This window comes from Trachymyrmex septentrionalis, unplaced genomic scaffold (assembly GCF_001594115.1).
Source record: "Trachymyrmex septentrionalis isolate Tsep2-gDNA-1 unplaced genomic scaffold, Tsep1.0 scaffold11, whole genome shotgun sequence".
Lineage (NCBI taxonomy): Eukaryota > Metazoa > Arthropoda > Insecta > Hymenoptera > Formicidae > Trachymyrmex > Trachymyrmex septentrionalis.
The window spans coordinates 5,372,803-5,383,691 of record NW_017304228.1 but is presented as its reverse complement, the minus strand read 5'-3'; the positions used below and the strand labels follow the sequence as shown (position 1 = coordinate 5,383,691).

The 10,889-nt window shown below is 38.3% G+C and overlaps 1 protein-coding gene across 5 annotated transcripts in view; it reads left to right on the top strand.

The window, feature by feature from the left end:
* Positions 1–10,889, top strand: part of LOC108749996 (polypyrimidine tract-binding protein 1) — a 389,037-nt gene that overhangs the window by 179,697 nt on the left and 198,451 nt on the right. Inside the window, exon 2 of one of the 5 annotated variants that reach the window (XM_018489170.1) lies at positions 4,299–4,352. The exons of the other annotated variants lie outside the window; for them this stretch is intronic. Coding sequence (XP_018344672.1) covers positions 4,299–4,352 — 54 coding nt within the window. The remainder of the gene's footprint in view (positions 1–4,298; positions 4,353–10,889) is intronic. 5 annotated transcript variants of the gene reach the window in all.

The following is a 10,889-nucleotide window of genomic DNA, read 5'->3' as shown; positions in this document are numbered from 1 at the left end:
CCTGCATGCACGTCAAGCGGTTGGCATGTGTTTCTTGCAATTTCCTTGTGAATGAAAAAAGTCGAGAGAGTGAAAGAGAGAGGGAAGAAAGAAAGAGACGCGAGGAAGAGGGAGATCCAAGTAGTGTACGTACCACTGTCTGTTTTCTGGGTGTCCTCCGAGGAACACCCGAGGAGGAGGTTTTTAGTGGATGTAAAAGTCCTACGTAACCCTCGAAGATTTTGGGGATACACCTTTCGAAGGTTTTTCCCTTTTTTAAAAAACATAAAAATAAAAAAATGAGAGAGAGAGAGAGAGAAAACCTCGCTTGTTTCGCAACTCTTCAATTTTCATTAAATACTCTTCGAGTAAGTCGGAAGTTGAGATTCTGTTAAATTAAAACCCGCTCGAAATTGAACGAATTAAAAGTTTCGATGGAAAATCGTCCACTTGCGATTGACAGAAAAATAAGATTTCGTTTTCCGCTAAGGCTCAATTAATCGAAACCTTTTCACTTCTCCAACTTACGTAATGATATCTCCGACGTCTTTTGAGTTAACACTATCAATACGTCTACTCGTATAGTTATTGTTGGAAGGACGCTGAACAGCGCTCGAAACATTCCTACGTGTAACTTGTACGGATGCAGCCTCCGATGCACGTTTACACGCGTCACGCGTGTGTATCGACGTGAGCTGTACGCGTATACTTACACGTCGGACAGGCGAACGGGCTTAATCTCACAAAGGTGTTCACGCATACATACATTCAGTCGTGTACGTGTTCAGTTGCGCGTAAATGCGCGTAAACACCGACCGTTGCTTCCGTTAATTTCATCGACGTTCCCTTATTGCAGTCATCATCCATGCGTCTGATACAGCAAGATAAATGGCCTTATCACTGTCATTATACCGGACAAATTTTCTCTTTAAATCCATCTACTCGTTGGGACTTGCTAGAGAATGTGGTGAACGCTTTCATGCCGTAAGGGCTGTACCTAGTTCCGTCCGTCCGTCCGTCTGTCAAGGGTAGAGGCTTGTTCGGATGAAAAGTGCTGTTAGTCGAAATCCGATAGGACGTTGGATTGACTCCTCAAGTTTATTGGCTATAAGATGACGAATTAATGAAATTTACTTAAACGCAGAAGATAGATTTAGGGATATAAATATATATTTAGTTTTAGAAGTTTAGAAAGTCTTTTAAAAGTTATTGTAATTATTAAATACTTATAGGCGTGTTTTTCTTGCTACACTGGACTGCATTAAAACTTCTTTCTCACTTTCACTAAACTTCAAGTATAACAGTTATCTCAGAAATGTAGTTTAATTTTATGTAATTAAGGATGTATTACACGTACTTTTTAACAAAATGAAAAAATTATGAAAAAAAATTAGATATTTTTGTATTGTTTTTGAGAGTTAATTCAAAAAATTTCTCAGAGATTTGTAATCTGAATGAAAGATTATTTATAAGAATATGTTTTGAAAAACAATTAAAATAAAGCGAGGAAAATTTTATTTTATAATTCTCTCTCTCTCTCTCTCTCTCTCTCTCTCTCTATAAAATTATATTGTTAAGTATTTTTTACTATAATATTGACCTTATTGAATTATTTTATACGTATAATATATAAATTTATTAATTTTTTTATAGAAAGTACATTAATTTCCAGTCATTTTTAATATAATAAAAACAAATTATACATTTGATGCAGCCATAAACCAAAAGTTGTTTCATAAAATTCAAATACCTGTTATAAAAAGTTAAAAACTAGCATTCTTGATATACCTACATCACTTTATGCCGAGACTGTTTAGCCAATAAATTCTTAATGCGTAGCAGAATGGAATTCTTGTGATATCGTGCGTATTTGGAATTCGCGAAGAAATTTGGGAGATGCACGATTGAGTTCTTTTCTCGTACACTCGTGTGAGAATACATTCGCAACTTTCGCAATTACAGCGTAGGAAAAAGACCGAGTCGATCGAAATTGATGCAATGAGCTTCGCGGTCAGTCTCGTTTACGCTGTTTATTAATACGCGAAAGTCTCAGCGATATCGATTGGTATCGTCCTGTGCATATAATACGTAACGGGTATCATTAAAGATTTCTGCGAGACCTGTTTCGTATTACGAATTGCGTGTGCACTTGCGAGAGCGTGTTACGAATGACCGATATCGGAGCACGACGGTTCCGCCTTGTCGATTCCGTGTCAAAGAGCATATATAAAGGCTCGCGTGGAGAATAAAAAGTCAGCCAATCGTTGAAGTTGCGTGACAAAGGTGGTAAAACGCTATCGATCGCGTCCTCGGTATTTATGTAAACACGTGCCTGAACCACATCCAGTGGGATTTCTTTCCGTCCTGTTCTCTTCAGTTGCCCTTTCCAGCAACACATTCCCGCGGAATTTTCTTCGTTATCGCGATTATCCGTGGTATCCGTGCACGTGGATGATCTTTATGATATCTGCGAGATCTCGTTCTGTTATAAATTTCTATCAGAAAGTTCCGTACGCTATTTTATTTATTTATTTATTTTTTTCTTCTACCGTTACAACCGGCACGCACGTTGCAAGCTCGAAATTTGTTTAATATTTATTTTTACGCTGTCGTTACGTCATGCAATTTCTGCAAAATGTTTTCCAATCGCATAAATGTTATAAGAATTTTACGATATTTTTTTTCATCACTCCGTATAGAACGAGGTGGCACACCATCTGTGCCACGATATTCTCGTGCGATTTTAATGATAACAATTGATTGACGCATAGCGTAACGGCAACAGAAAAATAAATCTTAAAAAAGTATAACGTGCATTATTCCTGCATGGAAAACGTGTCTGGTTTGCATTAATTAGAATTCCGATTGAAAATGGATGAATTCGAATTTTCTGATTAAACCTATCAGAATTCTAATTGAGATAACCAGAATTCTTATTGATATCAGATATCTTCCGGCTCGTCCTGCTTCGGACCGGATGTTCTTCTTAATGTGTACGTTTTATATAAACACGCTGTATATAGACGTAACACAATTTATGTATACATTATTGGATTATGAACGTGCAGGCAACACGTGTAACGCGAGGCAAATTTTCCGCACGGCGACGGGAAATTAGGTTGTCCGCTACGATGCGATTCGAGCAAACTGTACACCATATGTGTGTGATTTGGTCGATAGGTTCGCTTGTCGACGTGTTAATCTGGCTATTAGGTGGCGCAGCCGAGATATCTCGCGAACTTAGACCATGTGTGCCAGATGGCACGATCGTGATAGCTCGCGCCGTGCATCTCACCAAGTGCATCATCGATATCTGCTCCGGGCTCGCGCTTTTACTCCGCGAATTAAATCGCGGAAAAAGGAAGCCTTCAAACTTGCGCGCGAGTAAAGATTGGGATGTGCCTGCAATATCCGGTGCCTGTTGAGAACGAAAGTTCGACATTAACTTGGGGGAAAAAAAAATAAAATGAAATAAAATAAAAATTCTCCAACAGCTCTTGCGCAATAATTCGATCGAGTGATCAATTAGATTTTATCTATCCGAATTGTATTAAGTACAGAGGTAAAAAAAAGTGCACTAGTACTTTTTTATCTTTGTACTTTTACACGGAAAACGATTTTGCTTATTTAAAAATTTAACCAGCTACAAGTGTGAAAATGATTTTTTTTTTTTTCTGCTAAAATATTAAATTGCTAGAACATTTTGAAAACTTTTGGCAACATCGTCGTCATCGTTTAAGCATCTCTCATAATTTCGATAGTCTATTAAAATTATTTTCAGACCTGTATATATTTAGCTAAATTTTTAGATACTTTATTAAAACCATTTAGATATGGATATTCTAACGTTGGAATAAAAAGTTTTTAAATTTCTTTCCGACATACGCTGGAAAAAGAGTCTAGTTGCATTAATTGTAATTACCTGAAGATAGACATGTCATAATTTTCTGGTTGAATATATTATAATTAAATTCTAGTTGAGAGATAAACAGAATTCTGATTTATATAATCAGAATCTTCAGGCCTGTTCATTTTCAACTAGAGAATTCCAATTAATGCAACCCGACTCTTTTTCCGTTGTGTGTACGTCGGGAAAAAATTGAAAAACGTTTTATATAAACGCATCGAAGCATACTCAGGCGCAAACAAATATTTTTGCTAAAGTGTCCAACAATTTCCAACTACAATAGATATGAATTTTTCTCAGTGTATAATAATTTACCACCATACGATATTCTCGATCACTTATCACTTATTCTAGATAAACATCTCTCGCCGATGTAACATTATTAATCCTCTGCTTTTTCTTTCGTTTCCAGGTGAGTGTCCAGGAATTCCAGTACGCACGCGGGACAGGCGCGTCCCTGACGATGGTAAGCCACAAAGCAATGTACATCGTCACTTTATCCGCGTATTATCGCTACTTCCGCCGAAAGGCTCTTTCCCGGGACGATGTGGGTCGTGAAGGATATGGGAAGAGGTCCTAATATCTCGCAGGCACACATCCGTCTTAATTAACGTCGCGATACATCTCGACTATCGCCCGGGCTGCTGCTGCCAAGCGGCATTTGGTTTAATATACGCCAGCTTACTCCTGATAATCTCGCTGCATGACAAAAATTACCCGTAGAAAATTAACTCGTTTCCTTGATTATTTCACGAAAAAATTGGAAAAATGTCTTTCGCAAGCTCTATCACGAATAATATATAGACAAGATGGACAATAGGAGATTATGCCTTTATTTCCAAATAATGCATAGACAAATGCTAATTAGATGTGCTTCTATCGTGTGTCACGTTATCCTCTCTTCTATTATCCTCGTAATTTGAACTTTGCAATTATCTTGTAATTTACGGCATTAATTATCGTGAAATATGTGCATCGCTTTATAAAATCTGACTAGCATGTTGTATGTGCAACATAAATTTCGTAATTTAGTAAATTTGACGTGGATTCGGTCGTGCAGCTCTTTACCACATTAAATATAAATGGCAATTCTGTTAGGACATATAATCGCACGTGAATCAATCATTTTAGCGCGATAATAAATATTGGCGTCGATGTTTTACGTATTGAAAATAACAGTTAGTCAATGCCAATGTTTTCCATCGCTCATGCAGTCTGGTATATTAAGCTGATCTAATGCGTCAATGTATCGTAACTATAGCTCACTGCATTAATCCATTGATGTCATGATGCTTTTATTAAGCACGCTTCCAACGCTAACACGATGAATCGTCACTTGTGTACTCGTGCAATTTTCGTGAAACGCGGAAGATCCCACGGCGTTAATCAAATACGACGCGACGGCTTAATTAATTAAACTTTTATGGAAACAACCGTGTGCAAACAGCTAGCAAAGATCTGCTCTCCCGTTTCGCTTCGGCCTGGAAATATAGATCTAAAGATGGTCGTTGAATGAAAATAAAACGATAGCAGAATGTCACGTTCGAGGCGGATGCAGTTTCGATTGTACTGCAAGTGGACTCATTAGAGCTCTTATATCTGCCGCGCATCGTATCATTTTGCATAACGATTTCGAATAAGTCTGAACATCTATTAATATTTATCGTGGAATATTCCGTGGAGAGAGAGAGAGAGAGAGAGAAAGTAAAGATATATATACTCTTACAAAAAAAAACGGCAGACATCGGCGCAAGAACTGTATTGCGGTTTGATTAATTCCTTTGTGGATGACCCCGTTTTGGATATGCTCTTTTATTTTGTAAACTGCTCGCTCAATTTTCATAAAATTCGGTCTATGGGTTAATTCGATAATGCTTCATTCAAATCTGAGGTAAAAAAATTCAGTACGTTGGATCTAATATGATGAATAGAATTTTAAAAAATATCTGATTATCATCAATTTCGAGTTTAGGGAATTTCCATTGCGAATATATATACAATATAATAACATTAAGTTTTCGGTTTCGATTTATTTCAAGCTCAGTGCTACGAAGATGATTGTTTTTTTAAATTGACTTTCAAACTCTGATTACGAGCTCTGTAGCACCTCATTCCCCTTCATTGAAGGTTACTATCCTTTTGAAATTCGTCATTTTCAGAGTAAACTCAACGATGCCGATCAATTCTAAAATTGAGAGAGAGAGAGAGAGAGAGATTTTATGATAATCAGATTATTTTTTTGAAATTTAAATTTTAGTGTAGTTTTGCGGCCAGAATTGAATTCAGCAATTCTAAAATCCTTTAGAAAATAAAACCTTTCTAAGTTTCTCTCTGTTAGAAGGCTTTTTAAGAGGTTTAAACCAGGCCCAGTGATAAACGAACTCGTGACACGATAATGATGCGCCATGAGACGACTATAACTACTATAGCTGTTTCTGGGAGAAAAATCGAGATCCCCTATTCGATTGCCTGTCTACCTATTTACCGTTTACCGTCGTTTCCGGCCGTCCTTACTCGCGTGAAATAAGAGACGTCTCTTGGGCGACAGTGACGAATGTGTTAGTATATTGTCAGTCCAGTCGTCAGGGATGTTACATGAGAACACGCAACGCACGAAAGAGCGTCGCAAGGAGGTTGAAAACAGGAGGTTGGAACGACGGTTTACGGAAATATGACGTACACGTCAAACAAGCCGAATGGAATTCACGTTAATAATATTAGAATGAAAAGGTTTTCCGATGACGCGTGAATTTATCTCTTTCCTTTCTGCTTCTTCTGATACTTTGAAACAGATAGCCGCCAATGCGAATTTTTTTCTCTTCTCTGTTCCTTTTTCCTCCTTTTGTTCCTTTCTCTTCCTTCCCTCTTCTTTCTCTTTTCTTCTTCTTTTTTTTTCGATAGCATTTTCTGTATTTGTTACAATGAAATACTTTACCAACACGTGTAAATACGGATCCTTCTGGTCTGGATCCGGTCTGGTGTAATGTTTATGCGTGTTTGAACAACGGCAAATTGAAAGGGAAATAGAATGGACCGCTTTTATTTCGAGTCGAATGTTACGACAGGATTTGTTATTAACCACGCATCGATCGCCGTCGCGCGTCGTTTTTCAATCGTGCGCCCATAAAAGGGTTGGATCGTTCAGTTCTTTATACTGCGTTTTATTCGCGAACGAATCAACTTCTCTCACGCGTCACGGACGCTGATTCGAAAGCATGATCCGAAAGAGAATATACAGGTATTGGGAGATAGAAAAAGAGTGACGGTAAACGGGCAAAATGCGCCGTCGGATGAGCGGCTGCGATTTGTTTTTAGCATTCAGAAGCTACTCCTAATAGTAATGCTTCTGAGATCCGTCTCGTTCCAGACGGTTTCATGTTTTTACCGTATCATCGTGTATACGGTACATTGCACAATGGACTTAACGATCGCGATTGTTTCAAAATGCACCGCGCTCGCGACTTACGACCCCGCATTGGCAAATGACGCATCGGCTTATCTTTATTCCTGCGCGTAAACCTCTCGCAGGGGTAGGTAACGGGTGCCTTATCAGTGCGCAAGCCTCCAGGTATCGTTAGAGCGCGACACGCTCCTCCCGGCATGCCGACGAACAAGCTGACCATTAGCATTTATTCCCTCGTTACGGGATCCGCTCTTTTCCCCATCTCGTTACCGGAAGTTCTCCTCCGTGTTTCCGCGAGTGTAACTCCGAGCGTCTTTTACCTCCGGCAATGCGGTTTCACGCGTCTCGGTATTCCGCTCGTGGATACCTTCCTTTCCCTCATTTCGTCAATGCTAATCATATTTTGTATCATTGATTCTCCGCTGCGGAGATTTACTTAAAGAGAGAAAAGTTTGCTAAAGTATCGAAAAATAGATATACGGATCTGTGTGAAAATAATTTTGTTCAACTATAACAATTATGTGGGAAAAACTCTCTCAGGCGTGGTGAGCAAAAGTTTTGATATTTAAGTGAGCTTGAGCGTCTTCTATGTAATTATTTTGTCAAGTTTCAATAAAAATTACTTTTTCAAATTCGTATATTTGGCTAAATTTTTTAATACTCCGGCAAATCCATCTTTCCGTATAGCTTTCGCAAGCTGTGTAAATATGAAATCCGTGAAATTGATCATAGTGATAATGGTACATATTTCAGTGCATATTACAAATGAAGGGATTAACACCTCAAATTTAGCATACTAATAGTAATTATTCGCTAATATGAATCATTAATAATACTGGTTAAAATCGGGATTCGATCGTGAGTAATCTGAATTAATGTTTCCAGTTGACAGCGATATGCTTGCACAATACCCTGATGAAATATTCACCGGGTAACCTCTGCAGCACTTAAAATTCATATCTGGTCCATATCCCGCGGAATGACTGTTTCTCTCTCATCTTCGGACGATTTCCTGCGTGAAAACGCCCCCCTTTCGCGAAGTGTTTCCTCTGTGAAGCCAAGACCTTCTTCTCTCGGGGCTTTCGCCTTTGTGTCGCCGAGCTTACGTTATTCGCCAGGACATCAAAGCGTACGCGGAGCACGGTTTCTCGCCCTTGCGATTTTCCGGACGCATTTTCTGGCAAATTTCCGAGAACGTGACGTACGTGAAAACCATTTCTCCGCGAATCCTCGGCTTGACACTTCCGGCCTATAGCCCTTTAACCAACTCGCTACTACCAGCGTGTGAGTGACTTTAAAGGGAAAGAAAATATCATAATGAGAAAATACCATAATGTTGTCAGATGTTTTACATTTAGATTGTAGCTAGCCTTTATATATAATGTATATGTAGTTTTATTATTTTCTAATTATTCGTACTTTTATCTTTATTATAAATAATTTCTTACAACGTGAGAAGATTTATTTGAAGAAAATTAAAACAAACATATTTAATTGTTTCATTTTTATTTATCTTATTTTTATTAAATAAGTTATAAATGTTGTGTTAAAAAGAGAAAATACACATAAAAATCCCAAAATAATTTAATTTGCATTAGACGATATAAGTCTAATTGAAGCTTCTTGGCTAGAACTGTCTTCTAAATCACTACTCATTTCGCAGTTTCGCTCGGAATGATAATCAAGCGGATATGACTTTTATTTTATTTCTAGTTTTTCGCTTATTTTGATCATTGTTTTGTCTACGTTAATGACTAAAAATATAAATCTTTGCTTATCAAATAATTTTTGGAATAAACAAAAAAATCATAAATTTTTACGAACAATCCAAATCTTTTTCTTTCCGATGCTAAAAAATGTGGGAACGAAACGTTCATCAACGATTGTACTTTTCTTCAATTTAAAAAAATTAATATTTGCACTTACGCGTGTCCGAATCATTCAGCCTAAGTTTGCCACCCTCGTTGGAATATCTTGGAGGCGGAATGTCGCTATGATAGATTACTTTTACTCGCGCACCGGCTTTCGCCGTCATTGAGCGGTTCAGCCGCGAATACGTCACTCCGTCGCGAAAATAGATTCCGCGCGATTCACAGCTCGGAAATACCATTCGTTCGTTGGCATCGGAAGTGCATTGGAAGCATCGGAAGCTGGAGCGAAAAGTGGAAATCGGGTCGTCGTATAAGTATCGTACGTACACGGACATAGCAAGCAGATGCTGAAAGTACTCGGTGGTGGTAAACTGAGAAGCATTAATAAAACTGTTTTTGCAATTACTTGGGGAAAAATTTTCTCTTTAAAAATATATGACGGTTAAATTGAAGAAGCATTATATGCAAATACAGATTGAGAGTCAATTTCGGTATGAATTAGGCAATAATTAAAATTCTGAGATAAAAAAAAAAGTACTACGTCTACGACGTTGAAACTTTGAAGATGCTGCCAAAGTTTTGCAATTGCATTTTGCGAGAGAGAGAGAGAGAGAGAGCTCGTCTCTCCCAATTTAACGAAAGACTTAACTCTAAACCTGGTTTTCGTATCGACATTTCTACCGGCACCTCGTATGTGTGCACGTGTGTCACCTTGAATCTCCTTCGTGTCTCCTCAGTGAGTGGAGGGGTGACTCGATCTTTCGAGCAGCACGACTCAATTACCATCTCTGTGACGCGTGAAAATAGCTCGTCCCTCCCCCTTTCCTCATCCTTCTACTCCGGCTCGCTTTTCCACGTAAAACCACGAGCACGGTCTATTACACCCGTTACATTCGCTCGAGGTGCTCGTCGATTCGCATTTTTACTATCAAGCAGGAATCAAAGCCCTTATCGCTTCTCACGCCTGATGGCTCACTCGGTTTTCTCTCTTGTAAATTAATTGCGAGTTACGATTATTGTTTGATACTCTTTTACAAGGTACATTGATTAACACCTTTTTTTCTTTGCGACGTAAAGTATCGACATTTAATTCATTACTTTTGCAAATCATTTCACAGCAGTATGAATTATACAATCTGGCTTTTCTCCTTTTATAATGCAAATTAACATAAATTATTACGCATTTCGCATTAATGTATTGCGACTAAACTGTGAGTCAGAAAACACTATAATATTTTTTGCTATTTATATATATATATGTATATTAGCAAAATTAAATTTACTGTACAAAAAGTGGTTTTCTATCCTTTTTTTCGCAAATCCTCATTAATTTCATTTTGAGAAAGAAGGAAAAACAAGACGAGGACGCGTTAGATTAATTGCGAGACGCTCCGGGGAAAACAGTACTTACGGCTGTCTGCTAGAATAGGTCATCGCGTGGTTTTTTTTTTCCCTCATCGAGACAACGACTGTACCTCTTCGGATGCGCTCCATAAATGGGATATTGTCGCGAGAAGGACGTCATAAAACGGTCGCTGCGTAAAGTCTACTACTCGTTGCGGCGCGCCGCACTTCCGTGACATAAAATCCGATGATAACCCTTGTCCATTGCGCATGTATAAGCCATTTGACAGTCTGCCGTCTTCCGGGCGTTGTTGACGATGCCGATAAAATGAAATTCCTGATGAGAGTCGAATCGACGCTCAGTGCTCGCAATGCTAATAATAAT